The 19,888-nt window shown below is 45.3% G+C and overlaps 1 protein-coding gene across 2 annotated transcripts in view; it reads right to left on the bottom strand.

The window, feature by feature from the left end:
* Nucleotides 1-16,154, bottom strand: part of EFHB (EF-hand domain family member B) — a 29,840-nt gene extending 13,686 nt beyond the window's left edge. The window contains exons 1-8 of one of the 2 annotated variants that reach the window (XM_014603024.3): nucleotides 16,044-16,154; nucleotides 15,706-15,768; nucleotides 12,763-12,906; nucleotides 10,283-10,463; nucleotides 9,003-9,113; nucleotides 8,414-8,543; nucleotides 7,776-7,859; nucleotides 1,498-1,565 (exon numbers count right to left, since the gene is read on the bottom strand). In XM_014603024.3, the coding sequence (XP_014458510.1) occupies nucleotides 1,498-1,565; nucleotides 7,776-7,859; nucleotides 8,414-8,543; nucleotides 9,003-9,113; nucleotides 10,283-10,463; nucleotides 12,763-12,906; nucleotides 15,706-15,768; nucleotides 16,044-16,139 (877 nt within the window). In that variant the 5' untranslated portion in view covers nucleotides 16,140-16,154. Of the gene's footprint in view, nucleotides 1-1,497; nucleotides 1,566-7,775; nucleotides 7,860-8,413; nucleotides 8,544-9,002; nucleotides 9,114-10,282; nucleotides 10,464-12,762; nucleotides 12,907-15,705; nucleotides 15,769-16,043 lie in introns of those variants that run through there. The other variant, XM_019498087.2, reaches the window with a different exon arrangement.
* Nucleotides 16,155-19,888: the final 3,734 nt, after the last annotated feature.

Below are 19,888 nucleotides of genomic sequence, written 5' to 3'. Positions count from 1 at the left end.
ACACTTTCAAAGCACTTCACTATGAATGCCTTCCCTCTAGTTGTTCAGGCTTCAGAGACGCACAACACTTTTGGGATCAATGAAAAAGGGATTATAGGATCACTAGGTGATTTTTTAGCACTGATTTTTAAAATGACATACTAATTCTTTTTGTTTATTCTCTATTTCTTATAAAGCCTCACATTATGTGCATGTTTGACTATTGATGCACTCTGATCAGTGCTCTTCATCATCCAACTGTACATACTGAAACAGGCTGCTCTATAACACAGGCTGGAATGTGGGATGTCTGTGGAACCGGTATAGCCCATAGACGGGCCCCACATCACTTATCTGGCCCGTGCGGATGGATGATTTTATCACCCCTACCCTAACACCTCAGTAAAACAGCATTTATTCCCTCCAATCCTCTAGCAGAGTAGCTGCTTTTAATTCTAGCTTACGTTTGCCAGCAGCTCAGAAACTTCATTCATTATTTTGTCTGGAATTCTTAGATGTATTCTTTCCAAGACTGCTGACTGATCATTTTAATTTATTAATTGCATCCAGAACCTTTTCTTTGACCCCTTACTTACTGATAGTATTTACCATCATTATTACCAGAAAAGAACAGGTTCAGAAGAAAAGCCTCTCTAATATCCTTTGCGATGAAAACTGATGCAGAGAAATCTATTACAATTTTAGTAACGTCTTTTCTTTTGTAAGTGTTCCTTAGAGATTTAAGGGACCCACCAATTCTTTTGCAGATTTCCTACTTCAGTTATATGTTTATTCCTGACTTAGTGCTTTCCCTTCTTTTACTCTTCACATTCCTTTAAATTTCCTTTTTAAATACCGCTTGCTATAATGTAATGTAATGTTTCCTAGACTTCCATTTTCTGAAAGGTATGCATTTAGTTTAAATAAGATCTTGAATCTTCTCATTTAGACATACATAATGCTTCCTCTCCTGATTCCCTTTTTGTTTAGGCTCCAGAATGCATGCCTCCTGAGAGGTGCTTCTACATGAGATGCTATGTCGCTGTAGTGACGAGCTATGGCAATGTAGTGCGACACTACAATGACAGAGTGTAGGTGGGCACAAACTGTGACACCGACACTACTGCAGAATAGGTTGTTGCTACTGTGCAACAACTTTGGAAATGACCTATGCGCCGCCCGGACTGTGCGGTAATGGTACCAAGTAACAACCTCACAGTTGGGTGCACGTGTAGACGTGTCCTCTGTTTCCTTAAATAGTGTGCACATACAATCTAAAGATTTAAATTTCTTTATTTTTGAACTTTCACCCTGTTTTACTAGCTGCTTCATTTTTCTGAAAACCCTTTCTAAAATGTATCGTTGTGCTTGATTTTGTCCTCTTCCTCATTGAAGGTAGGTTTTAAAGTACATAAAAGAATTTTTAAATCTCTACATTACACAGTCTGTAGTTACTATTTGAAAAATAAAGCCACCAACTGAATAAGATTTTATATCATGCAGTATTACTATATTTACCAAACTCATCAGGACGAAGTAACATTCCAAATGTATGATCTGGTGGAACATTCATAGTTTCTGCTATGCTGTCAACAAGAAGTATGTTAGTTATTTGTTTATTACTAATCAAAATGCACCTTATATTCAAATTGTGAAGAATTAATCAGGCATCTTTTATTCAGATTATAAGCAAAGAATAAAGAGAGCTGCAAAAGCCACTCAACAGAGTTCACTTGAAACATGTTCACCAATACTTTTTCCACGCGAATCAAAGCTGCCACTACTGATCCTTCCTTTTATTTAGAAACCCTATTGTAGTGTAAAGTACTGTCAAAAATACTGAGTGAGACGCAATAAATGTCTTTGAACTTTATGGTTATATTTCCTGAAAGGGGAAAAGAAGTTTCTAGGGTAACATCAGTTATTTTATTATTTAGCAGATAGAAATGAGTGGGAAATGAGTGCAGCTGTTAGATAATATCTAGTATCCAGGCTGAACTGGACTCCAGTTCAAATAACACCTTTAAATAAGCTATCATTGGCAAGAGTCAAGATATTCATCAAAAAGCATCTGCTTTTTATATGCAAAACTGTGCACAAAAAAATACCCAGCCCAACATTGATCTAAAAATCTTGGATCTATCTTATTACTAAAAAATGAGATTTACTGATTGTATTAAAAGTTGTTTAAAATAGTTTAAAAGAAAGAATTGCCTCAATGTATGTCTTAAACATACAAAATAATCAGTATGCATTTTACCTCTTAGTTTACTAATTAGATATTTACTATATGAACCACAACTTTCTATCATAATTGAGAAAGGCATCTATTTCTCCCATTCACAAAAACAAAGCAAAACACACGAGTGGGAACAAAATAACAAAGATCTCCAGTATTTTTGGTGTATGTTAACTGGTTTCATTCCCTTCCTTGCAACTTTTCACTTTATTGCTGGGATATGAATAGCGTACAGTCCACACAAAACAAAGACTTAGAGCTAGAGGTTCCAACTCTGCAGAACTCCAGGGAAATGCACAAAGCATCTTTCCACTTTTCCAGGCACCTCAGAAACAGAAGAACAGTTGGTTCTTGGCAAAGCCAAATGTTCAAGTCACAAAATTGTGCAAATGTAACATGGTTATGTGCTTTTTTAACTAAAATGGGGTCATTAATGATGATTTTAGCAACAACTCACCCACCCACTTCGTTTATTTAACCACCCACCCGTTGCTCAAATGGTCACAACCCCTTCTCCCAGCCAGCTGGTCAGGTGGTTTTCCTTTAGCATGGAAACAGGAATATTAGTGATGAAAACAAAGTAACAAAGTTAGTGTCAGTAGAGGGGATAACTCATTCGTCTGTTCCTACCCACCCCAACTACAGATAAGGTATTTCAATTCTCTCAAACCTTGAGAATTCAGACAAAGCTGAAAAAAAGTCAGATAAGAAAGACCTGACCACAAAAAGGAAACAGCATGTAGTATTCAGCAATACATATTTCAAGAAACATAATAAGGCCCCCAACTGAGCAAAACATGCAAGCCAAGCAAGTTTTCAGAGTTAAGCACATTTAACATGTTTAACATGCTTAACTAAACTAAAAGGGCTTTTATTTCTAAAAGCCCCTAAAGAAGGATAGTAAATTGCTGTAAAGTGTGTGCTCAAAATAAGATGAATTTAGTCATTTTTACATTCATATTTTATAAATTCTATATAGAATTCTAAACAGAAAAAAGGAAATGCTATCTCTAGCTCTTGACACCAAATTTTCAATTCAGTAACAAAGGCTAAGTACAGACAGCCACAAGCCCGAGGTGGAATTGATCCAATCTTCACAGGTTTCTCTAAGCTGCATACATTGGACTGATAATAAACGTAACTTACATTCAGACTTTGGTTGGCCAAGGCAGGCACTGAGCACGCCTCCCAGCTTGCTATCCATTGTTGAGCCCACCCAAGGGGAGGCCATTCCTGATTGGCTGCCTAGCACTCCCCAACCCCCTGCTGTTTCCGTATGGGGGGGGAAGAAGTCCCCCCAATCCAACTCCCCCGAGCCCACATGGGAGGAGCCCCAAACCTCAGGAGTTTCCCTCACCTGAGGCTCCAGTCCAGCAAGGGTCTAGCCAGCTGCAGGGAGCCCCATGTCAAGGTTGATTCCTCCTGTGTGGCCAGGCTGGCTAATAAGCCCTGCCCCTGCCAGTCTCTGACCTGCAGTGGGAGAAGGGAAGGAGTTCCCTGTCCCACTGCCAAGCCAGTATCTACCCCCACAGCAGCCAGGCTCCCCCCTGCCTCCCCCCCCCCCCCCCCCCCCCCGAGCTGGGGTCTGGCCAGCACAGCAGGCAGCAATGGGAGGCGGGGCTGCAGGGGGGGGGGGAGGGGGGGAAGAACAAAACAGCTTCCCCCTTGTGTCAAGTTGGGATCTGGCCAGCAGAGCAGACAGGAGCATGGGGTTGGACAGAACACGGGGGCTTCTGTTGGCTGGACTCCAGCTCAGCAGAGAGGGAAGCTGCCATGTTCATTACCCCCACTGCTGCCTGGTCTGCTGGCTACATGGCTGGGCGGAGGGTCTGTGTGGTCCAGCTGGGGCCAGCTAAGTGTGGGGCTGGAACAGGTATCATGAGGCAAGTTCCAGCCTGCCTCCCTGTGAGTGGGGAGGGTTAGCAGGGGTCCGCAGAGCATCCTGCCAGAGGACAGTGACCTAAGTTGAGTCAGGAGGGTACTGAAGTTTGCTAGGCCAGTGTAACAGGGAACCCTGGCCCTATTACTAGAAAATGGTGTGGCCCCTTTAAGGGCAGAGGGTTTAGAGCACAGCCACCCGGCAGAGCAGGGGTTAAAGGACAGCCCTATAGTCAGGTCAGTGGACTGGGGTGTAACATGACTAGGAGAGGGCTCAGGCCAGAGCTATATAAGCCATGGGGTTGGGCCATCCCTGAAAGTTGTGAAGTATGGGGCTCCTGAATGTCCAAGGATGCTGGAAGAAAGCAGCTCTGCAGGCTGGGGAACAAAATAGAGTGACCCAGAGAGAGAGAAAGAGATGCTTGGTAAGCAGGCATGCAGCATTCATTTTCTTCTTATGTTATAGCCTAGGGGCTTAGTGTTTACGTTGCAATTTAAACCAGTGGTTTGGGTTGGGACTGTAAAGGGTTGTTTATGGAGGTCCTATTAGTCCCCACGGGACATGTGATTGCCTTGAGCACTGCCAGAGGCAGGCTCAAGGCTCAAACTACTGGTGAACCCAGAAGGGGGCAGAGTAAAAGGTTGCAGAGTCACATAGGGGTCAGGGGCCTGGTGCCCAAGAGGGATGCAGCCAGACAGGGGCTGGGGCCCAGAAGCCAGGCCTACAACAGTGGGCCTGGGCTGCAGGAACAGCCAGAGTAGAGGGGCAGAAGCTGGGAAGGCTAAAACTCCAACAAAAATGAAAATAAAGGCCTGGAGTGGCCTGAAGACAAGGGTCCCACCCGATTAGAGATTTAAAACCTGTGAGGCATGGGTGTAGGGGAGGTATGGAGCCATCCTTAAGGCAAAGGACCCACACTTCCAGGTGTTCCTTGGAGCAAGACCAGACCTGGGAAGCCCAGGGACAGCCTTCTCTTTACATCAAGACATGGCAGGAGAGTGAGGGGGGGACTGTTCCCGGGTGGTAAGGAAAAAGGGAAATTTTTGGGGCCTCCAGGTGCTAGCGACCACCCTGGGAATAACACCTTGTAAAACACAATCTTATCTACATGGATTAAAACTGATACTACATGCATCCAGGTCTATCTTAAATGGATTTCCACTGTTTTTAAACTGGTCTATGTGCACTGAACTTCTCTTCTGTTACAGGTTTAGACCAGTTTCCACTCACTTATGCCAGTTTATGTGTAATTTCTGTCCCTAGCCAAAGATTTTATCATTTATGTAAAGTGTGTCTGTAGCAGGGACTGGGTCCAAGTCCCTGCTACACTCCTGCAGAGCTGGCAACACCATCAGGAAACTTACTCAGCTGGGTCCACATGAGCAGCATGCCCCGGTGCACTGGAAAAGAGGGTCCAAGGAAAACCTGAGAAACAGGCAGACCCCTGGGGCATGAGAACACATGCCCCAGTAAGCCTGCACCAATTGACCTGGGGAGAAAATCGGGCAGCTTAAAGGAGGTTTTTAAAGAGAGGCTTGGCATTTGGCATCCCTCGGAGCAGGAACAACTCAGCAGGGCCATGAGCTGGGGACTCATGCAGAAGAAGTCCCTGCACACTGAACTCTCATGAGTCATGTGGAACTGGATAAACCATAAGTGAGAATCACCCACACCTTCCCAGAAAGATAAGTGAAAGCAGACGGTGGGGTAGTACGGGTCGTCCCAGAAAATCCCTGGAGCTGGAACCCCGAGAAAGATATCCCTATAGGGATGCCTGGTGATTAGCTGGGAAGAGGGAGAGTACAGACCTACCAGGAGGAGCAGGAAGGAAGAAAACTGGAAGAAAACTGAGGCAGCCAGAGCAAAGAAGGGATTTTGCATGGCACACCAGGGAGAAACAAAGCAGAGCAGAAGTTGGAGGCCAACAGCCTAACTGATCCATTAGAGTTGTGAAGAAACAAAAAGGAATCCTTTTTGTGTGAAAGAATTGAAAGAATCAGAGACCGTAAATAAGAAACTCCCCTTTGATTTCCTTTCCCTGTGCAAATGAAAGACAGCTAAGGAGAAGAAGTCCCTGAAGGTTTGATTTATGGTTAAGCAGGGCTCTATATCCTGCACCTGGGGGATATTTAAAGAAATTAAGTTGGTAAGGCCTGAGGCAAGGCCAGGAAGACGGGAAAGAGTTAATTAAGTTGATCCAGGGATAACCTTACTACCTGAGCCAAGGAGAGATTCAACCAGAGGAGGAAGAAGAGTCTGACAAGCTGCAAATTAAAGAACTTGGCAGAACCCAAGTGTAACAGGGGGCCTTCTTGGGGCCAGTCCACTACTGGCCTGCCCACCTGTTTGTGGGCTAATTACCCGCCTCACTCATCTGCCATGTCTTGTTGTTTCATAATTGGTTCTAATTAGGTGGGAGGCTGCCCACTCTTGCCCCAATGCCAGGGGTCGTTATCTGTGGCTTCAATCCTCCCCTACACTGCAGCTGAAGCCTTGCAGATGGCACAGATTTGCACTGGGTCTTTCATAAAACATACATAGAAACAGACAAACAAACACCTACTGGGCTTCAAGCCCTCTGGGGCTCCCCACACCACCTCCCTCACTGGGGCTCACCAACCGCCCCCTTCACTGGGGCTCACTGGGATCTGCCACCCCATTTGGCTCAAGGGGCCGTAGCCCTGCCTGACCCTCTGCCCTGGGATATTATAGCCTGTGAGGCTCAGGTGGCCATAGCCATGTCTGGCCCCCTCTCAGGGTCCCTACAGCCACAGGACTCACGCAGAGCCTGGGTGCTGCTCCAGGTCCCTCCACTGACCTGGGCCCTGCCTCAGGACTCCTATGAGCCTGGGCTCTGCTTGAACCAGTTGAGCCCACCAGGGATGTGGGAGCTGGGGGCTATTAAGGTGCCCCGACCCCCCTTCCACCGGGGTGGTAACTGGCTTGGTATTTCCTGGGGGCTCCTGCACCACTGGTAGGGTGCAGTTTTAGGTCATGCCCAGGACCAAGAGCCTCCTGCTCCTCCCTGCAGATGTTTCATTCAACAGTTCAGCCAGGCGATGTTTCTGCCTGCCTGCCAGCAGTGAACTGCTGTGTTTACATAAGTGGCCATGGTTTTAAAATGGCCGCCACAATCAAGCACCTTCACCTGCACCTGCACGGCCTTTAAAGTGGCAGGCACCAACAGTGTCCTGCCACACCAAAAAGGACTTTGGGCATTCCCCACTCTCAATCATCGGGGAATAGCTACCATCAGCCTGAGAGGAAAGGGTCAGGGTGTAGGGTAGGTGGAACCCTGCAGAAGATCAGTGACCCTGCCAGTCTGACCCTCACTCCAGAAGACATCCATCCTCCCAAATATAATTTTACTATCAAGACGTGGTGGGTGAGTGGGAGGACGAGATGAAGGTCAGTCGAATCCCACCTTGGCAGCAGAGTCGAAGTACACACCCGCTCACAGTGCTCTTCTCATCTATTCCCCTGCACAAATCCCAATTAATCTGAGGAACTCTCAGGGTTTAGGAAGGAATGGTTATCCACTTTGCAGTTAGTAGGCAAACTGTGAACTTGCACTGCAAATTTTCATTTGAACCCATGACCACCTATTTTTCCCAGCCCCAAAATGGTAAAATATATAGCTTGCACAGGGCCTGGGTAAATTCCATCTTTTTAACTTACGGATCAAGGACTTTTCCAAGCTGAGGCTGAAATTTTTCCTTGAAATCATCAATTCTTTTGGACACTATTTTTGCTGCTTTTTTTCTAAAAAATTAGAAAATAAGTGTTAAATACAGCTGCTTAATGATATCATTATAATTGAGGAAAAGAACTTTTCAACAAAAAGCACTCCATTTGTTCTCTGCTTGCAAATCTGATTTTAACGTATATGTACTGCACATGTATAAATTTTAAAATGCATTATTTACAACATTTGAGCAGTGGTACTGCAGTTATAACTATACAATGTCATACATATACATACAAATATCCCATACCAGTATGCTTAAATCCTGTATTTGTATACCTAAGTACATTTTTTCCCTGCAGGCCACAAAGCAAACATGTACCTGTTCAGTACTTCTACTCCATCCTATTAACTAGAGAAACCAGAAACGTAGAACTACTCCTTCTACAGAAGGGTAGAGCTAATTTCCCACTTGGGCTTTCCTTCATGTGGGTACAGTTTAGCAGCTAAGGATAAGAGACCTGTAGGAATTTTCAGTGCAAGTCATCACAGATAAAAAAACTAATATTCACATAGGAAGGTCTAACTTGAACAACCAAGTCCCCAATCTACTTTATGCATTGAAACTTACAATTGCACATTGTACAGCCATTGTAAAGACTTGGATGTATTTCGTCCATCATTAAAATGTGGTGTTTCTTTTCCATAAATATTATACTTGTTGAACTTTGGTGAACTGTATTTCCGGTTTCTTGGTTCCCCTGTAGGGAAAAAAAAAAATCCTCTTTTATTTTGTACAAAATATATACACAAGGAGAATATACTGAAATAAAAATCTTCTGGAGTGCTATTAACAAACCATTAAAACTGTCAACAATAATTAGATAACTCAGTTAAATTGCTGTGAATGTACAAATGATTTATCTAACTAGTTAGAAATCAATACTCTTGTCAAAATGCTGGATAAAGATATAATGCTACACTTTGAAGGGGAGTCAAAGAAGCAAAGGGGACCTTTATTCTCTTATAAGGTTGAATAAGGGCTGTGGACTATCTAGCCTTATGCAGTTAATGAAAAAAATAGACAACTGGAATATTAACTGATATGCCAATGAATCCCTTAACAATCTGACTAGATAAATATGTGTATCAAAGAACTATAATTAAATTTATTTCTACTTACTTATATTATGGGTCCACTAGCTCTTAGGCTTACTCACCAACATTATAATCATTGTGTGTCACAACATACAACTCATGTCCTTCTCTTGCTTCTTTATCTATTTCCTCAAAGGGTTTTGGTGGATTTATAAGATCCCCCGCAGGTGTTCCTGAAAAGTGAACAAATGCATATTAAATATAAGGTAATGAGATCTCTTAAAAAATTATGGGAACAGGAAAAGTTTTATCTTTTCAGCATTTTACTAGAGAAGACACTGATATTTTGAGAAATGTTATATTTATTACTGAGGTTCTAGTCAGGTACCAGTGCATCAAAGCAGTATCAAAGAATGGAGGAGAGCTGCAGGGAACTGAGTGGGATATACAAGATTGTAGGGCATATCTTTCCTTCTTCAGTATCACACCAAGGATCACAATGAGGCCTGCACAATAAATACTACCTCTTGAAATGGGTATCATATTGTCACTTCAATGACTAGTGCTGGGTGCATACCAAACACCTCTTTCTCACAAGATAGCTTGCTGGCAGTTTCCTAAGACTGCACTAAAACAGCTACACTACTTCTGTTTTAAGAGGCAGTGTATGAAGAGCAGACATGGCATGCCTCACCACAAAATTTCCTGGCATAATACTGAGGTGATTCTGACATATCCAATATAATCAGTCCTTGCCTCCAATATAGTCAGATCCCTTAAGATCTACAGCAGTGGTGCCCAAACTCTGGTCTGGAGTACCATGTCATCTGGCCCATGAAGCTTTCCATGGGTCTAAAAATTTGGTGGCAGGGCAGTAGAGGCATTGTTAATTAACACTGTACCCAGCACCAATTTTCAAGCCCTGCAGTCCAGATGACATGGTCCTGAATGTAGGGCCAGAGCCATGATCTGGTACGGGGCCTAATCCAATTTGTGGGGTTGGAGCCACACACCAAATCAGCCCAGTACAACAGATAGGGCCCAGAAACAGTCAGTACACGAGTCCTAATAAATACAATGTGGACGTGTCTACATGTGCAGTGGACTGCACAGTTATTATTTCAGCAAGTACTAAATGACTGCACAGTAACTGGCAGTACTGCACGGTCCCATCGCCACACAGTTATTTTTAGCTGCAACTGCGCAATAACATTGCTGTCACAGTTTGTGCCCGACGGCGCTACATTGCCATAGCAATAAGCTATGGTGCAGTAGCTAGTAGCTACACGAGATAGTGTCTCATGTAGACATAGCCTATGTTATTTATGTAACTTCCTGCATCCCACATAAAATCATAAATCATCCTGTATTTAGTAATATGTTTTCACATTAATTTTCCTACCTCTGATGGTTGTCCCTCCAAATGTGGTGTTAGTCACATCAAGGCCTTTAGGAAGCATTGATGTTTGATCATGTGACCTTCCTAATGGTGCTCCCCAATTACTTAAATATAGGGCTTCTTTTTTTTCGTTAATTTTTTGCTGAAACCGAGTTTTACAAGATGGATTTGTCAACAAGCCTGCCTGAAGGAATCAGAGAAAAGTGATCAGCATAGGGTACAACAGAATCTTACTAAAATGGATCTTTCTCAGCACTTCTCAGCAAAGATTTAATAATAAGCATGGTCAGATTACTAAAATTCCACTATTCCTATTGACAATATAAAAAAAAAAACCCTCTAGCATACTGTGAAGCATAATCAACAATAAGCAAAACCTCTAACTAAACAAAATGTTTATCTCCATTTTTGATGTGCCAAAAATTCTGAAGGTTTTCATTTTTGCATCCCTGAGTATCAGACCTTCAATATCTCATATTGGACACCCAAAGTGGAAATTTCCAGCCTTAACATTATTGTGCTTCAATTTCCTCCTCCATAAAACTGGCAAAATACTATTAAACCTAAGCAATGAAACATGCTAAGTATTAAGCATCATATTATCTATTACAAGTATTATTCTGAGTTAGATTAATCGAATACTGTATTTAGCCATATCTACGATAACTTCAAATTTAAGATGCCCCACCCCCCAATAATTAGATTCTATACATGGAAATGTATAAATTTGTTATAATTGTCCATGTATAGAATCTAATTATTGTAAGTTTGTCTTAAATTTAACCCTCCCACCTCTCTGGTAGGGAAAGCAGTGGTGGGGGGCAAGCCGTGGGGAAAGGAGGTGAGGGAGAGGCAGCCTGCCTCCTTCCCCTTGCCTCACTTACCTGTCACTTGCCCCCCTGCTAGCTGCACCCCTTGATGTCTGCTCCCCTGTCTCCTGTCACCTCTGCCACTTGACTCCCGATACCTGCTCCCCAGCCGCGCCCCACGCCCCAGTGGCTGACCTCCCCACTATTTGCCTGATCCAGGGCATGTCCCCCCAGCCACTTGCATCCCCGTCAGTACCTGTTCCCTAGCCACTTTCCCCCTCCCTCCCCTCCCATCCCGCCACTGCTTACCCTATGCAGCAACTCTAGTTCTGGCCTCAGTCATAGAGCACATGATGGCTCCAGCCCCAGCCTCAGTCAGGGAGCAGTGGTGGGGCAACAGCTCCAGCCCTGGCCCTGAGCTCAAGCTACCATACTTCACCCTCCCCACTCCCCTCACATACCACATGATCTCCCTTGCACTGCCCCATGCACCATTCAATCTCCCCTGTGCTCCCTTCTCCAACATCTCATTATCTTCCCCGGATCAGGGTCAGGGTTGGGGCCAGAAATGGGGCCAGAGCTGCAGCAGCCACCTGGCCCAAGTCGTATTCTAATCCAAGACAGGGGTTTCTTCCCCTCCCCCCCACCTCTCCTCCCCACTGAATGAGAAAAAAACCTTGTCTTAGCTTTAAATGAATACGGTGAACTTGTGATAAAGATTTTTTTTTAATCAGACAAACAAGTTCCCACATCATGTACACTCTGGAGAACAGAAGCCAAGGTACAATATAAGGTTACTACATAATGAGCTCTTTTTGAAGGCATCGTATTGTGGATGCAGAATATCAGTTAAAATCTGCCATGTGAGCACAGAATTTTGCCCTTTAAAAAAAAACAACCTAAACACCTAGGTTTGTTTTCCTCAAATTAGTTGTGTTGCTTGAATACACTAGAATATCAAATGATCCTGTCTAGGCAGCAAAAGCATTTTAAGAGCAAAAGAAGGGAAAGGGAGCAAAGTTAACAATAACTCTAAATGAGCACTTTTCTGAGATAGTAAATCAGGTCAATAATAGCTCTACTTTTTTACCTCTAAAACCAGTCAAGAAGAAAACAATAGAAGTTGATAGGGAAAGAGCGAGAAGTTAATCAATTAAATGTTAATCAATATTTAAATTATGAAATAAAATGAGTAATGCAGTTGGTAAAATAATATTTCATTCACTAAAGATTTGTGGCTTTTAAAAGCTTTTCTATTTATTTCATATTGTTAATATCCCTCAGAACTCAGAGACACCTGAAATATTATGATGTAAAGCACTTAACCACCCTTGACCCTAGACATTAAATCAGTGGTTATCAACCTTTTTAGAATCAAGGTACCCCTCATTAGGCTTGAAGCACCCCTCAGAAAATGCCAGCTCTTAGCTTTCTGACTATAGAAAAAGCAGAACAATTCTTCAGGTCCAAAGAACTTAGAAAGACCACAAAAGATCAGAATGCTTTTGACACTATGGAGGAAAGGGAGGATATCTCAAGAAGCCACATGGCCACCAGGGGCCTGGTCCTGCTGCATCCTCTCATACACTTTGTATGTACTATGACCAGCAAAAGCAACCTGCAGTTAAGGAAAAGCAAATATATTTTTAAGCATACAAAAAATCATATTCTTACGCTCAGTGAAGAATGGGAGCTAATGCCATGAGTCAAATGAGCTGGAATATCAGGATCTTTTGCTCTGCCATAAAATATTCTTTCAGCACCAGGAGCAGGACTTGACATATTTCGAAACTTTCTTATAACAGGTGGAGTAATAGGCTGCAAGACAATGGAAATACAATTTTATACAAAATGTGTGTGCAAGAAAAGGAAACATACTATACCCTTTCAATGAAAGTCCACAAAACTTTACAAACTTCAAACATGGAAACTAAATAGAAAGACATAATGTTCTGCAAAGTCTTGTTCCTGCAGCCGCTGATGTTTTCAAACACCGGATCACAGTTATCAAACCAGGAATAAAAATGCTGGTAGTCACAATAAGATATTGCTATAATCTTGGCTCCATTACAGCTGGTAATATTATTTACATTTATTCTGAATAAAGGCACCTGTTAGACTCAATAGGGTTTTGCCTAATTTATAAACTGACCTATATACTAATGATAGATACTAAATGGAACAACTTAAAAATAAGTGTTTCAAAAGAAGAGGGGGAATAAACTGTGAGTAATTTGCTTTTTTCTAGTTCATTCCATAGGAGTTATTATTCTTATCAGCTGTGCTTAGGTCAGCTATTTTGTGTCATGGTATTGTGTACCTGGCTGTACCTACCCACCATTGTTTGATTTCAAAAAAAGGATCAAGGTCGTAGGAAAGCACAGTTCTCTGAAGGTACCTTCCAGAGGGAAGAATGACCTTCATAAGAGTTAATAATATCTCTTTGGGCATGTCTACACGAGATGTGTTAATGTGCATTTAGCCTAGTTAAATGTGCAGTACGGGTGCATGTCTATAGGTGGGCACCCTTATTGCACTGTAAAAATGGCTAACCATGACTAAATTCAATACCTGCAAATGCAGGTATCACATTTAGTCACGATTAGTTAATGCACAGTAATGTACATGTAGATGCACCATTTATGTACAAGAGCACAGTTTCATAACACCCATATAGCAAGCACATTTGGTCTTGCCCATGCAAGCTGAATGAATCTATATTATACTGTAGTCAGGAAGGATGCCTACACATGGTGGATTTCATAGAATAAACAGAAATGAAATAGAAATGTGCAAAGTATTTCATGAGAACATTAGCAGTTGTTTATAAACAAATGAGACCAAGTCTATTGAGCTACATGGAAAATAATTTTAGTTCTTCCCATTTGAAAACAGGAGACATGGGCAGAAATCTGGAGTGACGTCTGGTTTAAGTAACATCTCATGTACATTCAAAATCAGTTTTGTAAATGTTTCCTGTTATTGCCAGTAGCCGTTCAGTTTTACTGATGTTGGCAAGCTACTACAGTTGCTAGCATTTAATTGCCAGCTTAATAAAACCTGCTCTAAGGGGAGAACGTGTAACCCCATGTTAAAAAAAAAACAAGGAGCAGCAAGAACCTTATGTTCCCCAGTCCTTCCAGTGTTATGAACACCATGACAGCAGAAAACTTTTCTAACAAGCATGAGAGGAGAATGAAGACAGTGCATATCATACCAGCTGAACTAGAAAGAGCAGCTTTTTTATTATTATTTTCACAGTTTCATAGTTTTTCATAGATTGTAAGGGACCTTGGAAGATCATTGGGTCCAGCCCTCTGCACCAACCAGGAAAGATAACTGGGGGTCAGGTGACCCCAGCAAGGTGACTGTCTAGTCTCCTCTTGAAGATTTCCAGGGTTGGTGATTGCACCACCTCTGCAGGGAATGTATTCCGCAGTCTGGACACCCTGTGAAGAAGTTTTTCCTAATGTTGAGCCTGAATCGATCTTCTAGGAGTTTGTGGCCATTACTCCTGGTTTTCCCCTTGGGTGCCCTGGTGAACAGTAGCTTACTGAGCCCTCAATGTACTCCCCTAGTGTAGTGGTAAGCTGCTACCAGATCCCCTCTCAGCCTTCTTTTCCTCAGGCTGGAGTCCCAGATCCCTCAGTCTTTCCTCGTATGGCTTGCCTTTTAAGACTCTGATCATACAGATGGTTCTTCTTTGGACTCTCTCAAGCTTGTCCACATCCTTGTTAAAGTGTAGTGCCCAAAACTGCATGCAGTACTCCAGCTGTGGTCTCGCTATTGCTGAGAAAAGTGGAAGAATCACCTCCTTGGTTTTGCTGGAGATGCACTGATTGATGCATGCCAGAGTATTATTTGCCTTACTGGGCTACAGCCTTGCACTGCTGGCTCAAATTCATACTGTTGTCTATTATTACCCCCAGGTCCCTTTCACTCATGGTGCTACTCATTTTGGTACCGCCAAGCCTGTAGCTGTGTTGGGGGCCGCTCATCCCAAGGTGGAGCTCTTTACATTTCTTGATGTTGAACTTCATCATGGAGATGTGAGGGGCTGGAAGGGACCGTACAAATCATTGGGTCCAGCCCAGATAATCTTTTCCTCTCTGTATTCTTTTTGTATTCTTCTTCTTATTCTTCATCACAGTCTTTGCTAAGGGAGCTGATGAGCATGAACACCGCGTGCCCTTGGAGGCTGGGGGGGCATGGTGACCGCCTGCAGGTAGCAGTGGTGGTGTTGGCGGCAGCAGCGCGGCAGCAGGGAGCGGGGAGTTCCTCCCGGTGGTGGCGGCAGTGTCAGTGGTGGGGGAGAGGGGGTGGTGAGCACTGACCAGCAGTCAGTGACCACCCGCAGACACCGCTGGCAGTGGTGGTGGCAGCCAATGGCAATTGGGGACTGCTTGCAGATGCTGCCAGTGGTGTTGGCGGCAAAGGGGGTGGGGTGGCAAGCAGCGACCACCTGCAAGCACCACCAGCAGCATCATCAGTCAGTAGTGCTTTTCACAGGGAGTGCACCACCAATCTCAGGGGGTGCATGTGCACCTGTGTGCAACCCCTACCCGTAACGCTGATGAGATATGCTGAAGTCTGCCCAAGCCGGGGCAAGGCACTCACCCTGGGTAGAGCCTCAGTGAGACAGCTTCCTGCCGTGTCTCCAATGGGCCTCAACTTCCCTGCCTGCACAACAGAAACAGAGTGATGCAGAGGGCGCAGCAAGTGGCAGTGGTGGGGGGAGGGGGAGGAGAGTCACACTGGGGGAGAAATTCACCCTGGCAACAAGCCAATGCGGGGGGGAAGGGGGGGAGAGGGGGGAGCAGAGCCTGAATCAGAATAAAATGCCGGGTGGCCTGTGCGCTCCACAGCCCAGGGCCCAGCCCTGAAACCTGCCCCCCGAGCACCCCCTGGGGCCCTCTCGGGCGGAGGCGCGGCGGGGCGGGTCGGGGCTCACCCACCGCGGGCAGCTCGGGGAAGGTGTCGCGGAAGCGGCCCTGGTAGACGGCCCGGCCGGCGGGCGCCCCCACCATGGCGGCGCGCCGCGCGCTCTGCATGCGGTCGCCAGGCAACCAGCGCGGGGCGGCGCCGAGGGCGCGGGGCCACCCGCCACGCACGGCCGGGTCAGTGCCCCCGCGTGCCGCGCATCACAGCCCCGGCCCCGCCTTCATCCGCGTTAAAGAGCAGCCGAGAGGCTGGATGCGCGGCAGAGCCTTTGCCCTCGGCCGCAGGCAACGCAGGCTTCAGGGCCAGTTCCCCCATTAGCGCGCTGCCATCAAGGCTGAGTCCCCTTCATGGCCAGGGCAAGCTAGTGTGTAACCCCTTGGTTTGGTGCCAGTCCCTGGGGACACGTAGGGGGTGCACACGGGTGCATGTGCGCCCCGTGACATTGGCGGTGCACCCCCTGTGAAAAGCACCAGTGGCGCCTGCATGTGGTCACTGCTCTCCACCCCGCCTCCCCCCTCGCTGCCGACATCACCAGTGGCATCTGCGGGCAGTCCCCAATTGCCACTGGCTGCCACCGACGTCTGTGGGTGGTCACCAACTGCCCATCAGCACTCGCCGCCCCCCGCCACCACCGCAGCCACCTGCGGGAGCTCGCCACCGCCACCAACATCACTGCCACCGCCTGCGGGAGCTCACCGTGCCCCCCAGCCTCCAAGGGCACACCACGTTCATGGTGTCAGTCATAGATCCAGGTCTCTGACACCCTCTGGGGACCCCAAAACTGGGAGTTGGGAGCAGGGTTTATAAACGCTGGCACCTAGTTTATAAACCCACTTATAACAAGCCTACTTTATAAACCAGTCAGGTAAAGTTGCTGCCCCTTCCCTTTCATCGGCGTCTGATTTTAGCTTGGGTTACTTCGCAGGTATTTAAAGCGGGACAAAGCTTGTCCCTCTGTAGGATGCCAGGATAAAAGGCTTTGTCCCGGGATAAACCCATCCGAAGACAGTTTGCGTCCAGACGAGTGAGGGAGTGCAGTATGTGGCGCCGCAGACCCGTCTGTGGCACCACACACCACACGTGCAGGTGTTCCTCACCTCAGCAGGGGGTGCGGGGTTGACCCTAGGAGATCCCTGGGTCAACAAAACTCACGCCATAAAAAAGTGGGTTGACACTTAGCAGCAGCATACACCACCCAAAACTGGAGCGTGGCCATCCCACGCCATACTCCAGCTGCCAGCCAGGCTCCCTGCTGCAGCTGCAGCTCTCTGAGGCCCCCAAGACCCCAGAGAAGGCTACTGAGACCAGTACATTTGCTGGTCCCAGTCTCTCCTTCCTCACCCAGGGTATCTTGCCATGCACCAGAGCACGTGGCACGGGCATTCCCCAGGGACAAGCAGCAGTGGCACAGCGTGTGCTGTTGCTACTTTTCCCCAGGAAAACATGTTCCTGCTCGTCTGGATGCAGGCTGTGACCCTGGCACCTGGTTTATAAACTCATGTATAACAAGCCTAGTTTATGGACCAGCTAAGTAAAGTTACTGCCCCTTCTCTTTCATCTGTGTCTGTTTTTTGCCTGGGATACTTCACAGGTACTTGAAGTCGGACAAAGCTTGCCCCTCTGTAGGATGCCAAGATAAAAGGCTTGGTGCAGGGATAAACCCATCTGAAGACGGGCTAAAAAGAGAGGAGAGGTTTGATTTGGCTATGAGCATCTTGGTATTTAGCAAGTCCCATACTGTAGAGAGGGACAAAATTGTCCCACCTTGTTGTCTTTGGCAGTCCCTCCATCCCAGGATGAACTCTACCAGGACTCATTGATGGATCTTAAGGTGCCACTTTGCCTAGGGACTATTTGAGTTCTTGCTTCATGTATAAACCACTATCCCACTCCTGTTTTGATGCCAGCCAAATCTCAGACTCATGCACCCCAAATCAAATCAACCGCTTGTTTTGTAGCCTGGGATGCTTTGCGTGTGCTGTCTCCCTGATGCAAAGCAAAGAGTACTGCGGCAGGCAGGTTAGCTGTATTGAGAGGCAGAGCTAATTAGCCCAGGAGCAGCACCATGCCAGCAATACTGTTCCTGTGCCAGAATCAGCAGGCGCAGAGCTAGTGTGGGGTTCTGCACAACATGGCTGGCAAGAGGATCCTAAGGGAAGCAGGCTCCACATAAGAAGTTGGCTGTGGGATAGAAGATGGGGCTGAGGGAGAAGTGGCAATTGCATTGGAAGGTGAGCCATTCAGCTTGACAGAAAAGTTGTGGATTACCATACAGCACATGGGGCTGGAGGGGAGAGGGGCAATGTGGCAACAAGTGAAAGTGAAGTGGCCACCATATTCTTGCTACATACTAAGACTGATTGTTCCATTTAATAACTATGGTGACTGAAGTATGTGTGTGCTCACATGATGGACCTACTTCACATGTATGCCAAAACTACATTAATACCACTGGAAGGTCACTCTACAGTGCTACCATGGTAAGTTTGCAGGAGGGCAAATGAAAATTAGACGCCAAGTGATTACTTGGAGCTGTTTCATATATGTGCATTTCTAAATCTTGGTATAATAGTGTTTGATATAGTGATAATAGTGTTTGATATATCCATATTTATGCACATTGTTATTTTATACATCTCAAAAGCATTATATATACAAATCAAAAGCATCGTAGAAGGTACTTCTTAGTTGTGTTCATCCGAAATGCTTAGCAGAAATCTTTAACTCTATGCTCAGTTGGTTGCATGTACATTTTATTTCATACACAGCTTTCAGTTATGTATGATGCAGTTATCATCTTCCTTTAAAACTGGCCTTGACTAAACTAAGCAGCAAATGCCTCATACAACTCACCCAAGTACCTGGCAGCCCCAATCACAATCATGTTTCTTGTGATAATTAGAAATATTTGTTAAAAATGTTTTGAGGGGAACAAATAATCTGAATAGTCTAGGGACAAAATATTAGGAATTAAATAAAGGTTATAGAAAACTAGACATTCTTAAAAATAATGTAATTTCTTCTTATATCTAAACAATTCTTCTGAACTATCTTCATTTCTCTAAACTGAAATCTATACAGAGGTTTGAAAAGTTACTGGAGTAGTCAGTGGGCACACCTATATTTGCTACTAGTGTGCTGTAAACTTATTGTGCATACTACACAGTAAGATTTCCCTGGCAGAGTAACTACACACGCACCCAAAGGGAGCAGTTCAGTGCAGGACTAGTCCAGACCTTCTGTGCTCACCTACACCAGCCAGGGGGAACTTCAGGTTTCCGTGGATGCCAGACATCGGGGTCAGGCCCTGGTCTCCTATGTATGGGGGAAGCTGTCAGGGTAGGAGGATGGGGCTGGGAAAATGTCCCCTCCCCCAGCTGCTGCTTCCCAGCCCCATGCCCCAATCTGCAGATCAGGGCATGGGGCTGAGAAGCAGCTGCCCAGGGGAAAGTGACAGTTTCCCCAACCCCTCCTGTCTAGGCTGGCCAGGAGCAATTTGCTCCCAGTCAGCAGTCTACACATGCACTACTGCACAGTAGTTACTGCATGGTTAATCTACTACCTGTAATCTACTGAACAGTAAATGCTACACATGTGTAGACAGTGACACTTTACTGCACAGTAGATTAGTCTACTGCACAGTAAAGCACCTGGTGTAGACAGTCTAGTGTGGAACAATGAAAAATCTTTCCAGATCTGCCACCAGTAATTTAAGGGGGACATATACCAAAAGAATAGAGCAGTAACAGATTATTATGCTCACTCCAATCTACTTCTAAGACCCCCAAGTTCCAGTCATGTTGGGAAGCTTTGAGGAATGGCAGCACAACTTCATCCTTGAAACCAAGAAGGCAAATTC

Source organism: Alligator mississippiensis, chromosome 5 (genome assembly GCF_030867095.1).
Source record: "Alligator mississippiensis isolate rAllMis1 chromosome 5, rAllMis1, whole genome shotgun sequence".
Taxonomy (NCBI): domain Eukaryota; kingdom Metazoa; phylum Chordata; order Crocodylia; family Alligatoridae; genus Alligator; species Alligator mississippiensis.
Note: the sequence above shows the minus strand (reverse complement) of the source record. Positions and strands in the feature narration are given on the sequence as shown.